A 21,518-nucleotide genomic window follows, 5' to 3' on the forward strand; every position below is an offset into this window, starting at 1 on the left:
CCATTTTTTTTTTTTTTACCAGAACTCAAGTTTATCTTTAAAGGTAAAGACCAGTATTGGAAACACCCCAATTTCAAAAAATGAAATGAAAGCTCTCATTACCAATCATGTGAAAGAATATGTTTTGACTAATACATGATGATAAAAATTTTGCCGGGAAACCGCCTACTAATTGATATATGTGGTAAATTAGTTTATCTACATGGTCTGTGAGAGATAAACGCACGTGTTGTGCACGTGTGTGTATAGTCCCATATACATCTTTCTGTGTACAGTGCTTGTAACTTTACGAAGACTGGGCCATATTTCTTATCATTTTGATGATTCCAGAACCTTGCAGTACACACCAATACTTATATGCTAGATGATAAACCTTTTCTGATCGATTCCACAACGTTTCTTTCACAATGCAATCGCATGACCATAACTGGTCTTTACCTTTAAGGACTTTCATCACTTCATATTTTTTGCTCTTGTTTTTTTGATTTTTTTAAAAAGTTGGACTGAACTATAGAGTTAATCATGGAAGTGACATTGTCCTAGTGTGTTGAGGCGAAAGAAATGACATGTTCTACTATATCATTGAATCCATGTAGAGGTGTCGTGGACGAGTGGTTATGTCACCGGACTGTGGATCACAAGGTCCGCGGTTCAAGTCCCACCGCGGCACTAATGTCCTTTGGCAAGACATTGATCTACATTTGCTACTCTCCACCCAGGTGTTAAATGGGTACCTGGTAGGATGCGAAGCTAATGTGCTTAGATTAGCAAGTGTGCGCTTGTAAAAATGATGCCTGGCTGGAATGCTCCCCAGGGAGTGGAGAATGTGCATACATTGTGTGCGGGTAAGCCTGAATCGGGGTAATAATACATATCTGTAAAGCGCTTCGATAGGGCCTTCAGTCCGGAAAAGCGCTATATAAGAACTAGCTATTATTATTATTATGTTTATCATTCATAGCATTCAGGCAGTCGGGTGAGATTCCAATAAGATGGAACGTGTATTCTACATGGTTCCATGTATTTTGCAAGCAGCACCATAGCATATATGTAGTCTGCTGAGTGCCAGAAGGGTGTTAACTCTGTATCAAGGAATATTAGTTTACACCTTTTTGGCTTGATTAGGACATCAAAATATGAAGTAATATGGAGTATATCATAGTATCTAGGCAGGTAAGTATAATTGCAATAAATGGAACAACTTCTATTCTGATCTATCATCTATTTGTCAGATAAATCACCAAGAAAAAAATTGGGCATCGAAGAAGGTCCAACTTATAAACACTTTCTATCCATGTGAGCAGCACAAAAAATCCAGGGCTACCAAATTAAACAAAATTGCATCTGAATTTCTCCTCTCTTCCAAGAAACAACGTGAAGTCCTGGAAAGAATGGCCAGGTGTTATAAATATGGGTGGTGAAACACAACCTTTCCTTCCAAACATCCGCTGACGAGTAAGCATTGCGTCGGTGAGAAACGGGACGTGAGGACTGTCGCTCGATGACATGATAAAAGCTTGACTTGTTTGAGTCCTTGGGGGCCAGCCGGAGGGCTGGCGTACTGTATATCGCAGAGTTCACTGCATTGAGTATCAAAGGCAAGTAGTCTTACGCCGTGGCTGAAGGACGAGCAGATGATGCGCCCGTCGGGGCTGATGCTGAGTTCTTTGATGTAGCCTTTGCCGTCGTTGGGCTCGACGGCGTAATAGAGGAGTCTCTCCTTTGGTTTGAAAGGGGAGGATCGATGCTGGGCTGGGTCCTGCTTGGGTTCGTCTCTGGGGCTGGAACTCTCTTGTAAGTCATGCACGCAGGTCCACTGGAACAAAGCAAAAAGGCAGGTTAGTACTTAGTATACAATCTGATGTCAATATTTGGTATCATGAAAGCACAGAAAAGCAGTGTTATTTCATACCGAATAGTCAAATTTATATTTCGGATGACCTCCATCAAAACCACTTCCCTACCCCCTCCTCTCGTCACTGACAAGAATGTCGACTAAATGACCCTGATTATTCTGCTGGTAGTAGGCAATTAGTTTTTGCTTGAAAATGATGTATTCATCCAACCTACAAATCTCTCTTAACGAAAAATATGCATTGAATTATTGTGAAAACAAGGAATCAGTTTCTATGAAAACCTGACCACAATCCAAATTCCATTTTGCACCATCATGACCTAACTGTACCAAGGAGTAGGGTAGATTTGTGAGTGCAGGGTTTCCCAATTAAGAATTTTCTGTCTGAAAATATTGAATTTCTATATCCCACTGGAGTGCCATCAATTCACAATTTGTCCAGCAAATTTGACAACCTTAGGATATTTCATTCTTGCTTGGAAAAATGTCAGCTTACTTTTCACATTATTTGGAACAACCCCCCCCCCCCCCCCCCCCAATTGAAAGTGGTCTTGAGATGTAGCTGTATGCAATACAGCCATTGCTCTGCTGAAAGCAATCTACGAATATTTACAAGTTACTACTATACCACATCACATCTAATCACATGATCACTTCACAACTAGTGTCAGGTCACATATCAGAATATAATCAAATATGACTTTTCATGAATGTCATCTTGAAATCAAACTGTCCCTTTACACCTAAATTCAACACTGAAATCAAAGCTGTCTTTGGTCATGATGTTTATGAACATACATGTACACAGCTCCACACATATTTTTCTTCTTTGTTGGAGGTGCAGACTCACATTTTAAGGGCCTCCATGCATGAGCCCTACAGTATGGTTAAATGTCAATATTTGGGAAGTCAATACAAGATTCTAGGCACCCATGTCTTGGAGAACTTATAAGGGACTTTTAGATTTGCACAACGACATCGTGGATTGCTACGATCGACGTCCTTTTAATGCACTGCCTTGAATGGACGTCACACGTATCAGTCCACGCAAATATATAAGTCCCTATAAATGTAAATTAAGCCCTGGTTCCTGCATATATAATCTGCAGTAAAAATGGATCTGGGGAGTGTTTCACAAAGACTAAGATCGAATTTAAATGGGACTCAACTATGGCAGGCCCTTTATGCCACTGTTTGTTCTCACCATTATGATCTTTAGATGATATTTTTTTTAAATAAATTATTAAAAAACATAAATTCTGTAGATTTGTGACCATTATTTGTACGTCCCTTGAGAGACCAATGCCAGTAAATGGTGAGAGGCTGAGAGCAAGCAGTGGCATGAATGGCCTGCCTCAGTTAAGTCCAACTTAAAATCGATCTTAGTCTTTGTGATATATCCCCCTGATTCTCTTTTAAAAGAGCAAGCTTACCTCTTGGTCTTCCTCTGTGGTGGTATACCGGGACACCATACACCAGCCTTGAGGATGAACCACCAGAGACGATATACACTCCGCAAATCCCTCTTCGGGGAAGTCCATCACAATCTCCGGCCGATTCCTTGACCGATGGAACAAGTGGTTATCCTCATGTTCCTTCAAGTCCTCTTTGGCTTCTTTAAACAAAAGTTCAAAATACTCTGTGGGGTCAAACTCGTCAAAGTCCGTCGCTAAGGAGGTGAGGTCAAGGTCGTGGATGACCAGGTAGTAGCCTTCGGATGTTGACATGATGAGCTTGGAGGAGTCCGGAGTGAGGCGTGTCCGCATCAGACTCTCAAGGTGAAAGAGTTTGGTGCATTGCATCTCTTCCTGATATCTGTATGTATGTGTGTGTGTGTGTGTGTAGAAAGATGTTCACAAGAAGAAGGGCAGAGTAAGTTAATAGACCAGTTCAAGGTTAGCACATATCACAAATGACCTTGAATATCTACAGACCTTCAAAACATAAAGAGGTCCCACTTTGTACATTTTGATATAATCATTTCTACAATGATGGAGATACTGTACATAAATAGCCCTTGTTTCCCCTTTTCAAAGAATACTTCCACCTGTGTACATGAATCATGGAGTGCACTGCTTACGCATAAATGAATGATTACATAACTTTCATGAGCACGCATCCAGTATTTTGTCTCTGTGTATTTCTCAATTTGGTCTGCAATTACCTTTATCTGCTCATGCTCAGACTGCAACTGTGAAATGGCTCTTTTGAAGTGTATTGCACATACATCAAACAAATATTTGAACAGCTTACATTTTGGGACAATTAGCCTGACCTGAATGTAAATAACCTCAGATCAGTTTTTAATTTCAAGAAATCATCTAAAATGTATACATCAGAATCTTGAATTTAGAAGTGTGAACATTTAGTTTTCATTATTACATCAAAATAAAAATTGTATAAGATTCCTTGCTTTAATCTAGTTTGACCAATTCAGGTACTGTTTGAATTTGAAAACACACAAAAACAGTTTAAAGGTACACTAGAGAAGTGACAATGTTGTAATGGTATAGCCAAAAATTATGCTTTTGATCACAAACTCACAAAGGCTCATGTTCGGTTATACTGAAAATGTGTGAGGACCAAATCTTACAAATTTCCTATCTCATCCAGTAATCTTTGGGAAATTCCATATTTTTCTTACTTGAGAAAGTTGGAACATTATACTGTACATCAAATATATGTACATGAATATTTATTCATCTATGTATTTTTGTTTAATCTAACCATGAGATTTTTATCTTAATCTTTGAAACTTCAATGGTGAAGATAGATTTGAGCACGGTTTAAAGATAAACTTGAGTTCTGGTAAAAAACGAAAATGAATTCTCACAGAATCTAACAAAACTTACACTGAATGTTCAAGATTACAAATAAATGTCATGTGCCAAACAATTTTGGAAGAAAATGTATACTGGCTGAGTAATGAGCATAGAAAGATAAGGAAATCCGGGTAGTACTAGCCCCGACACCATGTGTGTTGTCCCATATACATATTTCTGTGTAAGTGATTGTTACTTTACCAAGACTTTACCAAATTTATGATGATTTTGATGACTCCAGAACCTTGCATTACACACCATTACTTACATGCTATATGATCAACTTTTCTGATCCATTCCACACCTTTTCTTTCACAATGCAATCGCATTACCAGAACTCAAGCTTATCTTTAAATTCACCACATATTCTTTAGTTTGAGATAGAGCAATAGTAGACCCTTTTCAAGACCAACTCACCCTGTCGGGAGATGTTTAAAATTATTATAACAATATCTGTGAGTGGATTAAACCATGGACTAAAGTTAGTCCGCTTTCGAGAATACCACCCTTAGTCTTATTCATACAGGGTAACCTATCAGTGATATGCACTTTTCATTTCAAATGCCTAAGAATGTATCACTAGAGTGTTCGGACTTACTTGTTGATATCCCAGGCCAGTACATTGCCATCGAAGGCCGATGTGATGAGGAGACCTGAGTTCTGACAATACTCGATGCTCTTAACCCAGTTACTGTGACCTTTCAATGTGCAGATCTTACGCTTCAGGTTACGTATATCCCACAATGCAATGGTCTTGTCATCTGACCCGGATGCAAAGGTACGGCTGTCTAGAAACCTTTGAAGGGATATGTAAAGAGGAAAGAAAAGAAGGGTCATAGATGTTCTGTGTAATGAATTGCAGGAAACTGGTAAATTCAATTGACCAACTGATGAAAATGCAATAGAATATACAATGTCCTTAGACTCCTTAGTTAATACATGTAGGTTCATGCTTGAACTTGCAATGTGGTTAACTTAACATGCTCAAAATCTATCAAAATTTCCATCAGCATAATGGTTAATGTCGTGGTATAAATGTTATTACAAACTATAATTCAATGACTTTATACATACCAGGCCAATAACACCTGTACTTTTAGTCCAAAGTACTGAACATCATCTCAATTTTAATTTAGAATAGTTTTTACTGTTGCAATGCTTACCAAACAGTGAACACATATTTTGAGCAAGGAAATTCAGGTGTATAATTTGTATATTTTCAAAAATGCTATCAAAGATTAGTTTTTACAAGTACATGTATGAACTTGTAAAATCTAATGGGAAAATGGGTGAGATTTAGACTCCATGTACATGTACTATACATGAATATCATAAAATCAAATTGTAGAGATTTGCAAGCAAGCTTCAAGTTCAAAGTACATATAGCTTCTGCAAAGCACTCACCTGATACAGTTGACACAATCTGTGTGTGCATTAGGAATCTTGGTGATAAGTTTGGCAGATATAGGGTCAAATAACTGCATTGCCTCTCCCTCATATGCTGTCACCAACGTGTCACTGTTTTAGGGAAGGAATGAATAAACATTGCCGCATTAATATTACCGACTTTATAACTGTTACTCTAGGAGTAGGAGTGAAAAAAAGCTTACTTTTTCAATCAACTCATTATAACCTACAGTATCATTACAGGTGTTTTATTGTAGGTTTGTACAGTTTCAATTATATTTTTGAGCAAGTTTAACTACAAAATCTTGTAAGAAGTTATGCTGATTATAGTGTACATGCTCATGAAAGGACTGCTTTGTAAGGCCAACATTGCATTTTCAATCTCCTCCATCTCCTCTTCCTCCTCTTCCTCCTCCATCTCCTTGCCCCCCTCCCCTCTCTCTCTCTCTCTCTCTCTCTCTCTCTCTTTCTCTCTCTTCCTCCTCCTCCCCCTCCTCCTCCTCCTCCTCCTCACTCCTGCACTTCTTTTATATATAATTTTCCTCCTCCATTTTCTCCTCCTCTTCCTCCTCCCCCTCCTCCTCCTTCCCCATCTCCTCCTCCTCTGTTTCCTCCTCCTCCTCCTCCTCCTTCTACTCCGCCATCTCCTCCTCACTCCTGCACTTCTTTTATTTGTAATTTTTCTTCATTACCTTCATACTCTTCCATTAGAGTCAGAGGTAAAATTTAGTGAAATGAATTGTCATTCTGGATTCGTCTCGTAAGCTTTGCCTTAGTCTAGGGTACCATTTTACAACATGCAGATGCACAAAATGGGTTTACATCATATTAGATGATGTACCATACATGTTTCTAGTTTTTCTAGTGTTTCAGTGAGTGCTGTAAGTGTAACAACTATGGAAGAATGTGCATTCCTTGCCTTAATAGTTAATATTGTGCATAATTCATGATTTTTCTGTTGCTATTCATGCACAGTTGCACACTCAGCTCAGCTCAGTAAGCACATGGTAAGCGTCCATTTGAAGATCAATGTTCCTGCAAACCAGCAATGTGGGGAAAACATGGAGCTTGAGAATCTCAACATTTTTACCTATTAAAGCATGAAGCATTCAAACTTTTTCAAAGATAATAAAGTTGTGCTAAAACAAAGACAAACAGTCTCAAACATGACAAAGCAACAAATCTCCAATTAAATAATGGCAAAGAATGAAGAGAGTAAGATTTAGACAATGTTACACTTAATTCAAACAAATCATAAGTAGGCATAAGACGATGTCAGATATGTCAGAAGTGCATGGATGTATGAGTTTAATAGTAATAATAGATGGTGAAAAATCATCAAAACAAATTAATTAGGCCCTAGGTAGAGTCATTGAAATTGAAAACTCACAAGACAAAAGTCAAAACAAAACAAATGACAACAACAAAAACACTGTTTTCCTACCCAATTGGAGAAAATTCTAAATTGAATACGGCACCACATCCATCTGATGATTCTGATGAAATATTGACCGGAGTGAGATGGTAGTAAAGTCTACTTTGGATCTGATCTTGTATTCTTCTATTCGCATTCCCACACAGTTTTACGCATCCCAACTCGGACCCTGTCGCCGAGGTAGACGGTCGGGTTACTCGCCCCTTCTGGTCACCTTGAGATCCCGTTGATTTCAGCAGTGGCAATGCAAGTTGACGTCGGCGAACCCACATCATCGTAGACAAGTGTTCATTTGCATCGTTGCCTTCATGCCGAACGACGAAGCACTTCGGAATCCCTTGCCGTTCAGCCATGTAAGAAAATGTTCCAATTCAAAATGAAACAGAGCACATTTTATGTGGTAAATTGGCGAGCAATCCACGTTACAATTCCAGTTTGCAGTTACCGACCAAACGCCATTATTCAATGAGACTGAAGAAACTAACTCAGTTTGGCGAATCGCCGCACCGAGGAAATCATTAGCATGGCCAATTTGGAGAATTTACTGAAACTGGACTTAAAATTATTCATCGTTTTGGAGTGGTGGATCAAATTAGGAAGAAAACAAACATGTAAAGGTTTATTAAAATTTCTCCAGGTGGGGAGGTGGTAGCACGATTATTAGGGGGAGGAACATTTTGAAGTATGCGGGCCCCACCCTTTGCCCCCTCCCCCGTATCCGCTATTTTAACAATAATTATGAGGGCAAACTGCATATAATTCGTTGATTATTAATTATTTATACAAATTGTATGATATGTATATTATATATATTAAGTTAATGGAAGAAGGAAAGTAGTTTGTTTAAATACTTATGACCAATAAAACTAACTCTCATCATGTCCATAAAAATATCAACTCTCAGAGGCGGCAGGGGGGCACAGTGCCCCCCCCCCCCCCCACTTTTTCAAGTACCCAAAAAGTGCCCCTTTTCATAAAGGAAAAGTGCCCCTTTAACTTTGTAAGAAGCGCCCCTTTTTACATAAAAGTGCCCCTGTTACTTTGATAAGTGCCCCTATTATTTTTTCAAAGTGCCCCCTTCCCTTTCCACGTCTGATATGTGCCCCTTTTATTTTGACACGTACCTCTTTTCCCTGACAAGTTCCCAGTTTCCTTTGCAATAACATGTATTTCTACGCAATAGACCTATGTAATCGTTGTCGTTCATGACGTGATGTAGATTGGCAACTGTGACATCGGCGGATTATGCAGCTAGTTTGCGCCCAAGATTCGTAACACGGCGCGCTCGTGCATCAGCTGTGTGCGTTTGATAATTATGTAGGCTGCTATGCATGCCTATGCTACATACTGCATTACTATTGCATGTGTACTGGCCTAAAGAGACTAACTTTTTCTGCACCTTGGTCGCCATTGTTTACATTCTTATCACAAGACCTCAAATTTGTACCTGATCCATGTGTCTGTGATGTTAACTTGGTAAGCAACTGGATATCTCCTTTAAATTTAAGTTAAGCCTCAGTTACTTTAATTTCTAAACAAGAATTTACTTTTCAATCTTATTTTTTGAGATCTAAATCTAGGCCTATGAGTATGACTGAGTATGATAAAGGATCATTTCCTCAGTTGGGTGAAAGTTTTTGCAAGAGGGAAAAACACTGGCCAAAGTTTTGCGATTGTCTTTCCCTCGCCCCTGGTCATACGGTGCAGATTTTAATTATAGTTCCATACAACAAATTTATCATGAATTACAAGTAATTTAATACAACAGTGAATTACAAGTAATTTACAACAGTGAATTACTGCACTGCATGACTGACTGTAGACGGAAATAACCGTCTGATATGGCCATATGGGTCATTTCTTTAATAAAACTTACATTTGTTGACATTCAAGCCAGACGCAATCTCAGTGGAACAACCGTCGATATCAGAGACTGCAAGCTTTCGGTCTATAGACTGACTGATGTGTTTCAGCAAAGTAAACTGCCAATGGCAGTGGTTATTATTTAAGGCTTGTTTTTACATTAAACTTTAAAGATCAAGAAAATGAAGTTAATGTTGTCCAAACTTTCAAACTATGACATCGTGATTATGTATAAATTGAAAAATTCATTTCAGTTTGCTGATTATCATAGGTCGAGAGTCTTCATCTAGTTTTTTTCTTTCTAGAAAGACTAGAATTTAGTAAAGACATGAAATATGAGCTGATGTCTGTATGACTGTCTGTATGACTGTTTATTTCTCTCCATACAGTTTAAACTGACATTTGGCATATGCTGTAATCAAAAGAGTCAAGAGATGTTCTCGTCAAAGAAGTGCCTGGTCCTAATTACGTTGGTTTGTGGACTTGGTTTAGTCCTATCCTGTCAACCTCCGGATTGTGATAGACCAGACTGCGGCACTTGTGGTATGGATCCATTGCCCCCCCCCCCCCCCCCCCCCCATAATTCACCCTAATTCAAGTCACCCTAAAACTTTTTTTCTGGCTAAATAGCTTATTTCATATTATACTTTAATGAAATATTGAATACGGTAGTCTATTGATGATAATGATATTTAAATTAATTTATTTGTTTGTTTCAGCATTGACTTCATATTATAGAAATTATAATAAATCCACAAAAGTTGAGAAATTATATATTTTGTGTAGGTTTAAAGGTTTATTATTATTTCATGAATTAATTTATTTCCATAGTTTTTTTCAGCATGTTTACTTGAATATTATCTTTTTATTTCTTCTTCAGGAAATGCATGCTGCACACTAGAGCTCCTTTTCAGTAAGTCAAATATGTTATCAATGTAGACAATTTAATTTCTTTTGTGATAGTAAGATTAATTTAACAATATTATGCTTCTGTAGATGTTTTCTTCCCTTCATTTTCTTATATTGTTATAGTCTCTCATTATGTATCGTTGTTAGAGGTTGGCTAGGGCTGTACTTTTGTATTGTTAATGTTCATTGGTGTTACTTGTCAACTTTTCTATAATTGGGATGTTTGCATATATCAAGTAAATTTCTCAAGTTTTATCCTATAAGTATACCTTACCAGTCAGATTGTTGAAACTCCAATCCTGAAGTGGTATTCGTGTCAAGTATAAAACTACAAATTATATTCTCTTCACAGCTCAAAAAACAATCAGACAGATAAGTGTGCTGAAAATTTTGAATGACATGGAACCCTTTACAATAATTCCACTTTTTTTTCTTCAACTCTTTGACAAATTCCTTGCCCAGGAACATTGTTTTCAGATATATTACATTTTATTAGAACAATGTAGCAATAAAATAAATGTACATATTTGATTGTTTGTTACCACATTATCAATTCAAAACTTTTAAAACTCCTGCCCTGAAAGTTTTATGGCACATACTTGAATGACCCAATGATGACAGTTTTGTGAGACATGTAGTCTCAAGAGTATTCACTAAACATTATATTATTTGCTTGTATGTTCTCTTGGCAGCTGCTCCCAGTGAAAAGGTGTTCAATGCCTATGTTGATGGACTGAAAGGAGGTAGAAGATGTTTTAGTCATACTATTTTATTATTCAATATGAAGATTATATATTTCTAAAAACTGGAGATGTATAATGCAATTTTTATTTAATGCCTGAAATTTCTGAGAAATTTACCGATATTTGTTCCTCCAAATTATGTTTGTGGTAAAGGGGTAATCCAACGTTTGTTTCAGGCTTTATTTCATCAAATATATACACCTAGGTTTAAGGTTAGGGTTGCAATTCGGTGTTAGATTAGGTTTAAGGTTAGGGATAAAGACCGAAAGTTGAGAATCTGATCAGTGTACGAAATTGACCAGGGAGCGATTGCTGCCAGGGCTTGTGTCAAGGAAAAGAAAAGGACTGATCTATTTTATATTATTGAACTTACTTGTTCTTTATAATGATATTTTGATGATGATTGTTTTACCTGACTGCTAAGACAACATGTATATGCTTCATGCTTGTATTAAAGTAAACAACCAGGGTACCGATGGACTTGATAATGAGGACTAATTCCTTACCAAAGGGCACAAGCGCATTGACTAGGTTTCTAACCTGGGACCACCCGGTTACCTCCTTATGAATAGGAGTCATTGTAATTATAGGCTTAATTGTAAGATTCTTTTTTGTCTTTCAGGTGGTGATGATAGCCGCTACACATTCATAGGTTCGGATGACCTCAGGAAGTACAAGGTCGCGGCAGACTTCATTCTCCAGGTATCTTGTATGCTTCATATCCTAGGCTTTGCCTTCTAAAACAAAATTGTTTGATCAAAATGATTTGCAAGTCCTCAAATCAAAAACTTACAGAGTCGCTTTGTAGTTGATAGCAAGACGCTATCAGTTGGATTCAGTCAGAAATGTTATAAGATGGGGCCTTTTTACTCATCATGGAGGATTTAGAAACCAAGGACAGAATATTTGCTGAGGTTTAAATCCCCATTAACACTATGGCATGTGGTAATCAGCTTTCAAAATTACATTTTAAAAAAATATATATATACCGTATATTTTTTTTTTTTTTGAGACATCCTAAGACAAAAAAATAGCCTCTGTAAAGTTTTGATAGTTTACTTTAAAACGCAGTAGATAGAAAATTCTGCTCCAATATAAATCCACTCTTGGAAGGCCAACATTTCTATATACCTAGAACATATTACCAAATAGTATTGCTTTTCAAATATGTACTCTTTGATTTTTCATCGTAAAGCTTGGTAATAGAAGATGCAAAGAACGTACCAATCATTATGATGCTGTACCATCATACTTTTTCTCTATCACTAACAGGAAACATCTTTTTTCACTGTTTGTCACAAATTTGTTATTTAAGTTCATTGTTTTTATTTTTACCTAGGGCTGGCACCACACCAAAGAGCATCATTACAATGACACTCTAAACTTTACCTTCTCTACAACGGATTCATCCTGCCTTGTGAAGGCGTTCTCTGTCTCGCAGATAGCTGGTGCTTACTGTGATGCTGGGCAGAACTATAAGAACCTGATCGGATTAACAAAGAATTTGTGTAAGTTATCGTTTTACAATTTTTTAAAAACCCCATCATATCCTCTGCCATGAGAGGGTTAATAATATTCCGCTTTTATATAGCGCTTAATACAAATATCTCTAAGCGCTTTACAGATATACTATTACACTATTATTCCAGTCATTGGATTCAATTCTTGCCTGCACACACTGTGTGCACAATCTCCACTCCCTGAGGAGCATTCCAGCTAGGCGTTACTTGACGCTCAAAAACTGTTTGACCAACAATGACGGTGGCAACACATGGGTGGAGAGTAGCAAATGCAGGTTAATATCTTGCCAAAGGATATTAGTGCGGTGTCGGGATTCGAACCCTCGACCTTCGCATCTCCAGTCAAACACCTTAAACCACTCGACCACAACACTCCTGTGTCAAAGTGTATGAGTTAACACCCTTCTGGCTTTCATCAAACAGTATTTGGTCAGTTTTAGAGTTATTTTTCATCCCCATGTTTGTCTGTGAATGTTACCAAGGATAAGTTTTAAATTTTAACAACATACCAGTATCCCTTTTCGAGATTAAAGAGATGATGTTTTGTACCAGAGTATATATACTCCACCCATGTGTTTTGTACCCTGTATATTCCTTCACTGTTTTCTAGTGTCCACCTTTAGATCATAATTTGTTGTTTTGTCTCATTTATCTTTTTAGCCATGTCCTTCACTGAGCATGTGGTCAGTGGTTGTCCACCATCTAACCCAATCTTCAACTAACTGGAATGACCTTCAAGAGACCAGAGAAACCTTGAACTGACTGGCACAGATGGATGTCCATATACTAACTTCAAAGAATCAAAGCTAATCGTGAGCGGCCATGTTAATCACTTTTTGAGAGATAACAATTAAATATGATCCTGGATTATTTCTCTTGCTGTATATTGGTTGTATTCATGAACCAGCAAATATCTAACAAAAATCAAGTTAACTTACAAATACTAGAAATCAATATTGAAAACCACGATTACCATTTTCACATACTGTATAGGTATCAATGTTGCAAGGATGTTATTTTGGACTGCTCCCTTGATTTCCTTCTGTTTTTCACTCATGGTGCATTTCTACCAATTTCTATGTGCACAGGTAATTTCATTGTAGTCTTGAACATGTAATGTTACTTAACTATGCATATAAACTCAAAGTCGCACAAATCAAATTTCCCTAGTTCAAATCAAACTATGCAAATCACATGTTTTTTTACATTTCCTAATTATTACATTATAAGTCGAAGTATCTTTTTGCAATCGCAACATATTTTACATACAGGTATTCTGAGTTAAATGTAGTTTGATTTGATTCTCTAAAAAATTATTTTCCATCATTGCAGAAGAACTCAAAAGATTATCTCATATATTCCTGCTTAAGGATAAAGAAAGCATCCAATTCTGGTATTCTCAGGAATAACTTTGCCCAAACAAGAAATTGAATTAAAATGTAGATTTATATTTAGTACCATGGCAACTTTCCCAGGCTCTATCCCTGGTACACCAAAGACCAATACTATAGTCTTGTGCTGATAGAGTATTTCAATATGTTAGTTTAGCTTAAATTGAAAGAATATGTGGTCAGTTGATTGAAAGCAGTATTTCTAATTATCACGACTTAAAAATTACCGGTACTGCAAATGTTAGTGAGTTGTATATTTTGTGTAGTTCCTGATTACTTTGAATAATTCAGGAATTAAAATAGTAATAACTGTCTTTCATGCAAAATCAGTACTTTGATGATCATCATTTATGTCAATTAGTAAATACCGGTAATGCATATTTTCTAAAATTTGAAGATTTGTTTGACTCTTCTTATTTAGAAGTCCATATTTTCAGTTCACAGATGTAGTTTTGCAAATACATGTAACATGCAGTGAACAGGGCTCCTTTGATACAGAAATTTATAATAATTCAGAATTTTGGAGAATGTAAACTCAAAGTGATTTAAATAATAGTGTGTGATCTTTTTCAGAGCAATTATGTTTATAAACATATTAAAATTTAATAAAATTCCATGAATCAAAGATTTTTCTTTTCAATAGTACATTTATTTCACATGAAAAAACATTGTCTGACAATTTCTTTTCATTTTGTTTTCTTTGTATTTACTCTATACACTCAACACTTCTTACATTTTTGAACTTTCATCATCCAAATATTGTCCACTGCTTGTGGACTTTGTGGTAGTTCTCTTCTCCCACCCTGTTCTCTCTACATGTTCTCTCTCTTTCTCTCTCTCTCTCCCCTTCCCCTTTTCTATTATGTATCGCTCCCCCTCCCGGCCTCCCCTTCTCTCTACATGTATTGCTCTCTCTCTCTCTCTCTCTCTCTCTCTCTATCCACCCTCCCCCTTTATTCTCCCTCACTCTCTCCTCCTCCTCTCTCTCTCTCTCCCCCCCCCCCCCCCCCCCCTCTCTCTCTCTCTCTCTCTCTCTGTCTCTCTCTTCTCACAAAGATTATTCAGGTCTCAAACATTCCTGTTTTTTCAGAATTAAAAAACAGAATGGTAGTCTTCAATGTAAAGTATAAAATGTGATATTTATTTGTTTTTTTTTAATAATTATTTTAAGTAAAAAGTACAATACTGATATAGATATATAAGTGCACATGACTGTTGAAAATACAAACTCATAAAACTCTCAAATTTGTACAAAATTGTTCATGAAATGCAGCAAGATTTGTTCCCTTGACTCTGTACCACACATGACGTGATCATTCTTACGATAAAAATATAAGGCAAAATACAAAAAAGGTGGAAATTCGCCAGTTCACCCATCAAACAATGTATATAAGTCACACAAGGAAATTTCAACTGTTGTAAAAAAATAGATACATGAATGCACACAGAATGACCAAACAGTTAAACATCCATTCTTGATGCCCCTTACAGCTAGTGACACACAAAAAAAGTACCCAAATGTTCTTTAAATAATTAAAAGGAAGGAATACACCCTTTACAAATTCTCTTAGTAGCAATTAAGAGATATTACAGTTTAGTAGAAAAAACTCACTAAAACAATTTCCAAAATACCATACAAACGATTTGTCAAAACAAGTTGTAAGCGATGGGGTGTCTTTTTTTACGAATTGAACATGCCCTATATTTATCATACACAAGGGCATTTTCCAACCACGAAACGACACATTTCAAAACAACCACTTCTGCAGTTTGCTATGCTTGTCCAAAATCAACAATTTCTTTGTGACTGTAATTAGAAATATGTCCTTTAAGCGAAAAAAATGATACAAACCAATGCTCGGATGCACGTCTCATGATTGACCACAAAGTCATGGATTATAAGCTAACATGAATTAATATTGATAATGCTAGTTTTATGAATGATGTTAGTTCATCTTATTACTATACAGGTAATATTCCCTAATAAATGAAAAACTATGGCAATTATGCATGGGATGAATATTTCACTGGCAAGTTGTGTAGCTATCACAACATTAACTACAGGACAATTAAATTACCCTACTCAAACCTCTTGTTCTTGCGTCTCACAACATATCTTTGATATTGCATCAGTCTAGCTACATTGAACATTAGAATTTTGGACGGATGTGATACAATTCATAGTAAATATTCTGATCAGACTGTTTGCAATAACAATAACATTTGATTACTTCCTGTTATCATACAATGTACAGTGTGCAGTTCATACAAATTATTACATAAACAATGTGAAGCTGGTGAAAAGTGCTTAATATTGCATGAAACTACAATGTATCAAGGGATGGGTTAATTTAAGAGTGTAAGTCGCAGGAGGCAGCAATTAAAGGACAAAATGGTAAACCCCAAATGAGATATAGAAATTTCAACAAGTACAGATCTTCTAAAATGATATACCCAACCCCATGCATCTTGTACAACACATCTGATTCTGAGAACACAACAGATACAGGTATTTCATTCCTGCAGTAATCAGCATGGAGAAATTCCATATCCACAAATCCAAATGCATGGTTTTATGAGCCTTCTGACAACGATGCAGTCACAAAAGGCCTGCCTCGGCTCGAGTTTGCCAAATAACCCGCTATTTTAACTATCCTGATTGCAAATTAGCCAGTTAATTTGCGCCTTCATCAGCCCGCAGTTGCAATTAGCGGGATATTTGGTCAAGAAAACATCCTGAGAAATCTTGGTCTTGTTTCCATAATATCCCATTATTTGGGAAATAGTGGGCAAATTTGCGCCTGTTCGAGCTAGTTTGTGATGAGCGTATCAGTCTGGTGACAAGGCAATTTTGAGCTTCAGGATAATGTCCCAAGTCTGAAAAAAGCGGGTTATTTGGCAAACTCAAGCTGATGAAAACGGGCCTAATAAAAATTGGGTATTTTACTGTTTTGTTTTACTTTCAGTCTCAGATATCATTTACTAGCTAAATGCTCTTTAGTCTTGTGAACTTTTGGTCTACTAGAAAATCCTTTCAAAATGACTGTGCATATATTGTCAGGTGCTGAACAGTAAAGCAGCAAAAGTTACAGTATGTTGTCTCGCAACATGTCACATCTTCGGTAATTCTCCGAGTTAGTTCAAATTCTACTAATTCAGTAAATCATGAGATCATGTTTAACAAAAGAAAACTTAGACCTGAGAGTAACTTCAATTGTTATAATCCTGATTTTGAATATGGAAAGATCTAGAATATTTGTTTCACCAGGCAAAACATGCGAGGGTTCTTCTAATGACTTCAAGTGCACATGATTTAAGCCAGTGTTTTACACTTATAGGTGCCTGTGAAAATAGGGGTTCGTGTGTACATGACCCTGCAAATTTCATTTGAGACCCTATGCAAACAAAAAGTTAGTGTGGAACCCTGCATATATAATCCTATTGGTGTCTAATGGTTCAATTATCAAAGAAAATGGCAAAATGAAATCCTTCAACTGAGAATCAGTGACATTCAGGAATGACTATAGGTGATTCATACCTAGATCCTATGTACCCTCTTTGCACATCTCACTCTTGATTCAATCTCAGATCAGCCGATATACTTCTTCAATTTGCCATATTGAAGCTTTTAAGTTTTACTTGAGGAATAATTATATAAGCATGCAAAATTCAAAGGACTCTTTTTCCTCTGAAAGGGCCAACTCTCAGACATTCTGGTCCTCTTTTCGCACCTCAAGCTTTCAGTTCTTTCTTGAATCAAAACAATCTTGACAATCATTTTAGACAATCATACCAACGTGGTGGTTATTTGAGTAAGAACTCTGCCTGTCCGGGTCTGAATCCTCTGGTCTTGTTGATGAACACCTGATATGACTCCTTGAGCTCCTCGTGCTTCTGGACCCATCTCTCCTTCTCCTCCTCCTCCCTCACCACCTCCGTCCTTGTCTCATCCACCTTCACCTGCCATAGTTGGATCTCTTCGCGCAGCGCCTGAATCTCCTTGGCGTGGGCCTCCCGGACCTTTGCGAGCTCGGCCGCGGCGATGCGACGCTCCTCCTGCTGGGCGCTGAGCACGGCGCTGATGCGCTCTTGGGTTTTGTCCTCTTTGAGTACCTTGAGGGCGTGTGCCTTCTCCTCCGCTAACCTCTTGACGGTTGCAGCCTCCCTTTCTGCCGTCTCCCTGTTACAAAATAAAAGAAATTGAATTATCATAAAACTTTCTGAATTTTAAAACAAGAAAAAAATATTTACCGGTAGTGTTGTATAGAGCATACAAATTAATATTTATGTACACTTTTGAAAGTGGAAGTAATCACCCTAATTTAAGCTCCTTTAACTAATGTCAGCATAATCATTATGAGACATAATAAAGCTTACTAGGAACAGGGTTCCTGCACATGGGTGAAGAGAAACTACTCTAAATAAAATGCTCATTGAGTAAACTTTTTTGTTGTCTTCATAATTGAATGCGAGTCTTAGTCATCAAATTTAACTAAAATGGGGCTCCAAATTATTTGAATGATGCATAATTCCATTTCTGATTCAATAAACAGAGTTCAACTTTCAGGTCATATTCATAATCCAGGTCAAACCAATCTAACACGCAGCAGAGCACAAAAGACCTATCATTTTGCAAACCTGACCTAAAACGCACCTGTTTACCAATGGATCAGTCTAACATTTTTCTTTGCTACATTAATCACACAAATTAAAATTTTCTGGAACCATATATATGTACTTTTCCACATTCCTATTTGAATAGGAAGCTGTTAATTTTTGTTATTTTTTTTTTTCTTGATAAAAACCTGGCAGCCTGATGCCTTTATTATAATACCCTATTGGATAGTTATAGTCTGAGAAATATGTAACTCAGGATGGAATCTGTGGAAGATATATATTGTACTGTTTAAAGCTCCTCTGCACTAGTTTTGGCATGGAGGGATTAGACCTCCCTGCAAGGTCACTGACAGGTGGTGGTTATCTCAACAAATCAGCTCTCAGTTAACATAAGAAAAAGGGCATCATGGGGGATCAACGGGTACCACTAGGGCATTGTTGGCTGTATAGCAAGCGGGTAGCCAGGATTTCATTTTAGGGTCCCCCCCCCCCCTGACTACGCGCCTGCTGTATAGAGGGCGCAAGTAGTGCAGTGGGGATTTTAATAAAACCGTATCCATCTTATTAATAACTTACCCAGAGATTTCCTCAGCTGCCAGCCTCGCCTTGGTGACCTCTTCTTGCCTAGCCTTGGCTACAGCCTCTTCCCTTTCATTATCTTTGACTGCCTTTACTTTCTCCACCGTCTCTCTAAGAATCTTCTCCCCTGACTCCTTCTCTCTCTTCACCTCGTGGTGTTGAATTTTGGTCATCTCGCCTTCAACACGTAGAGCCTCCTCCTGAAAATCAACATCAATTTCATAACAAACATTTTTATCATCAACCCTCTTTCTTTGAAAATTATCCAATATTTTGCTAGGCAATAAAGATACTTCAATCATCCCTATCCACTAAATAAGCATCATATGAAACATTAATTGTTTAGAGGGACTACCATTGATATCCTCCAAAAGAAAGTATTGAACACAAATAGAACTGATTGTAGCAAAACAAAACATCGCAAAATACTTCAAAGGGAGTTAAAATTAATCTCCATCTTCAAATGGAACTTATATATTCCTCTATCAACCAATAATTTGGTCTGGAGTGATGAATTCTAAGGAAAATTTGTGACATACAAAAATCAGATTGCATCCAGTGAGAATAATAAAAGAAACAACAAATATCTGAACAAAGTGATAGACTCCAGAGTCTATGAAAGCACAGGTATATAACAAAATTACAAGAAAGAAAACAAAAAAATTTCCAAGACACTGTGTACCCTGAAAAGAAAAGGAACAATAAAAAAAAAAGAAGTCTACATGTAGTTTACTAAATAGCATACAAACCTTAAGCATTCGTTCATGAGAAATCTTGAGTTCTTTGACAGCATGTTCCTTGACGGCCAGGCAGTCGGCCTCGCACTTCTCTAGTGCAATCTTCTTGACGTGCTCTGCCTGTTTCCAGACCTCCTTCTCTGCATCAATGATTGCTTGAGACTTCTCGTGATGTGAAATGTTCTCCCATTTGGAGTGGATTCCTTGTCCAATGTCTGCAGGAGAGATGGGAGAAATATACGGCATTGAAAAAAGAAAAAAAATTAGATGTGCATGTCAGAAATTTGAGAAAATGTCAATTATTTACATGTATGCCCTTTCCTCTTATCCCTCTCTCTCCCTGCTGGCAGCTGAGGAGAGATCATATCCAGGCATTTTTCAACAAATGTTACAACATAGTAAAAAGTAGACTTTCTAATCTTCAATCCAAGATTTAGACTAGATCTATGATGGAATTTGCAAGTACAACGAAGGTCAACAGGAATGACTTAACAGTATCAACTATATTTCAACTCAACAGATCAATCTACAAAGTACTAGACCTACAATGTACATTGTAGACTAGACTCTAGACTACATCGTTTAAGTGGAAAATGTCCCTACATAAAAAAGGGTCCAGATCTAACTGTTAGACTCTTAGTACTCTTAGACTGATTTTTCAGTCTACATGTAGCAATCGCCTTCAGAAAATCAACAACACAACAAGGCACATGCAATGCAACCAACTCTTCAATTTAGATCGAGGTCTAGATCTAGATATACATCCCTTGTGTAATATTTAGGGCAGCAATAAATGATTATCAGATGAGTTTGACTCAAATGATTTGAATCCTATACTCACCTAGGATCTTTTGATGTGCATGAATCTGGACTAGAACTGGTTTTGTGTCTTCATAACGTTTTGGAACACCATCCAATCGAGGGCTGCGATCGTGAGTGATGCCTGGTTTTGTTTTGACAGCTAAAGCCATGATGAAGATCTAATCCACTAAATAATGAACTTCACTACGATTTTATCTGAATAAAGACAGGTTAATAACTTTATTCAAAGCTAAATTAACAGCTGAAGTTACTAAACAAGTGCACCAGTCTGAGCGATATGTGACACGCGGAAGGCGTAAGAACGCTACGCCGTCACACACGGCGGAAATCTTCTGGCAGTTCCAGTCGTATCAAGAAAGGATAGAGTTCTTTTCCAGACTTGTCTTAGCTTTTTAGAAACCCCGTCTTCAAAATCCACCGTCCTAATTATAACAAGACAAATATTCGAAGTGTAGCAAGTCGCTTTGATGAGTGTTGGCGATTCTGTCCGAATAATGCCAGGGGCAAACTTATCGGGCTTAGAACATGTGTGATCTACGAGTTCACACCTCCGTGCAAAAAGACGGCATGAAGAAATTTAGCTTGGGTCGTGGCCATAGCAACACGTCTGTGTGGTGTAGCTACTAGCTGCTGTACACTGCTAACTATAGCTGTATGCGGTTTGCTGTGCATTGTTTGGGTGCATTGATTCGAAGAATGAATGAAACCCATTTCTTGTGTGATTGAAATAATTTATTGTTCTGCCAGTACAGTGCAAGGTTGCACCGTTTAGTTCGGTTTACCTTTAGCCTTGCATTGGTTGTAAAGTGCCGTAATGT

The 21,518-nt window shown here is 37.3% G+C and overlaps 4 protein-coding genes across 4 annotated transcripts; 2 read left to right on the plus strand and 2 right to left on the minus strand.

Moving 5' to 3' along the window:
- Positions 1-879: 879 nt before the first annotated feature.
- LOC115927066 (DDB1- and CUL4-associated factor 10 homolog) lies at positions 880-8,055 on the minus strand. The gene is made up of 5 exons (XM_030992548.1): positions 7,529-8,055; positions 6,082-6,195; positions 5,276-5,473; positions 3,289-3,670; positions 880-1,816 (listed from the first exon to the last, which is right to left on the minus strand). The coding sequence occupies exons 1-5, from the start codon at positions 7,870-7,872 to the stop codon at positions 1,403-1,405; spliced, it is 1,452 nt and encodes a 483-aa protein (XP_030848408.1). The 5' UTR covers positions 7,873-8,055; the 3' UTR covers positions 880-1,402.
- Positions 8,056-8,806: 751 nt separating this feature from the next.
- Positions 8,807-11,532, plus strand: LOC115926868. Its single transcript, XM_030992417.1, has 5 exons — positions 8,807-8,995; positions 9,772-9,925; positions 10,263-10,295; positions 10,984-11,034; positions 11,492-11,532. Exons 1-5 carry the CDS (start codon positions 8,882-8,884, stop codon positions 11,530-11,532), a joined length of 393 nt encoding a protein of 130 aa, XP_030848277.1. The 5' UTR covers positions 8,807-8,881.
- Positions 11,533-11,583: 51 nt separating this feature from the next.
- Positions 11,584-14,570, plus strand: LOC115927080. The gene is made up of 3 exons (XM_030992549.1): positions 11,584-11,736; positions 12,374-12,542; positions 13,215-14,570. Exons 1-3 carry the CDS (start codon positions 11,599-11,601, stop codon positions 13,274-13,276), a joined length of 369 nt encoding a protein of 122 aa, XP_030848409.1. The 5' UTR covers positions 11,584-11,598; the 3' UTR covers positions 13,277-14,570.
- Positions 14,571-16,675: 2,105 nt separating this feature from the next.
- LOC115927085 (uncharacterized protein C6orf163 homolog) lies at positions 16,676-21,285 on the minus strand. The gene is made up of 4 exons (XM_030992555.1): positions 20,720-21,285; positions 19,891-20,093; positions 19,139-19,341; positions 16,676-18,125 (listed from the first exon to the last, which is right to left on the minus strand). The coding sequence occupies exons 1-4, from the start codon at positions 20,847-20,849 to the stop codon at positions 17,750-17,752; spliced, it is 912 nt and encodes a 303-aa protein (XP_030848415.1). The 5' UTR covers positions 20,850-21,285; the 3' UTR covers positions 16,676-17,749.
- Positions 21,286-21,518: the final 233 nt, after the last annotated feature.

The sequence above is a fragment of the Strongylocentrotus purpuratus genome, unplaced genomic scaffold, assembly GCF_000002235.5.
Source record: "Strongylocentrotus purpuratus isolate Spur 01 unplaced genomic scaffold, Spur_5.0 spur5_contig_847, whole genome shotgun sequence".
NCBI classification, from domain to species: domain Eukaryota; kingdom Metazoa; phylum Echinodermata; class Echinoidea; order Camarodonta; family Strongylocentrotidae; genus Strongylocentrotus; species Strongylocentrotus purpuratus.

What these genes read in the sequence shown, in the direction of transcription:
- LOC115927066 (XM_030992548.1), bottom strand. Translation starts at nt 7,872, where the DNA reads ATGGCTGAACGGCAAGGGATTCCGAAGTGCTTCGTCGTTCGGCATGAA. An exon ending in TTAGAATTTTCTCCAATTGG is followed by an intron (nt 6,196 to 7,528) that starts GTAGGAAAACAG and finishes TCCCTAAAACAG; the next exon opens with TGACACGTTGGTGACAGCAT. An exon ending in GATTGTGTCAACTGTATCAG is followed by an intron (nt 5,474 to 6,081) that starts GTGAGTGCTTTG and finishes ATCCCTTCAAAG; the next exon opens with GTTTCTAGACAGCCGTACCT.
- LOC115926868 (XM_030992417.1), top strand. Translation starts at nt 8,882, where the DNA reads ATGTGTACTGGCCTAAAGAGACTAACTTTTTCTGCACCTTGGTCGCCA. An exon ending in ACCAGACTGCGGCACTTGTG is followed by an intron (nt 9,926 to 10,262) that starts GTATGGATCCAT and finishes TTTCTTCTTCAG; the next exon opens with GAAATGCATGCTGCACACTA. An exon ending in TGTTGATGGACTGAAAGGAG is followed by an intron (nt 11,035 to 11,491) that starts GTAGAAGATGTT and finishes CTTGTATTAAAG; the next exon opens with TAAACAACCAGGGTACCGAT.
- LOC115927080 (XM_030992549.1), top strand. Translation starts at nt 11,599, where the DNA reads ATGAATAGGAGTCATTGTAATTATAGGCTTAATTGTAAGATTCTTTTT. An exon ending in CGGCAGACTTCATTCTCCAG is followed by an intron (nt 11,737 to 12,373) that starts GTATCTTGTATG and finishes ATTTTTACCTAG; the next exon opens with GGCTGGCACCACACCAAAGA. An exon ending in CGGATTAACAAAGAATTTGT is followed by an intron (nt 12,543 to 13,214) that starts GTAAGTTATCGT and finishes TTATCTTTTTAG; the next exon opens with CCATGTCCTTCACTGAGCAT.
- LOC115927085 (XM_030992555.1), bottom strand. Translation starts at nt 20,849, where the DNA reads ATGGCTTTAGCTGTCAAAACAAAACCAGGCATCACTCACGATCGCAGC. An exon ending in TGCACATCAAAAGATCCTAG is followed by an intron (nt 20,094 to 20,719) that starts GTGAGTATAGGA and finishes TCTCTCCTGCAG; the next exon opens with ACATTGGACAAGGAATCCAC. An exon ending in CTCATGAACGAATGCTTAAG is followed by an intron (nt 19,342 to 19,890) that starts GTTTGTATGCTA and finishes GTTGATTTTCAG; the next exon opens with GAGGAGGCTCTACGTGTTGA.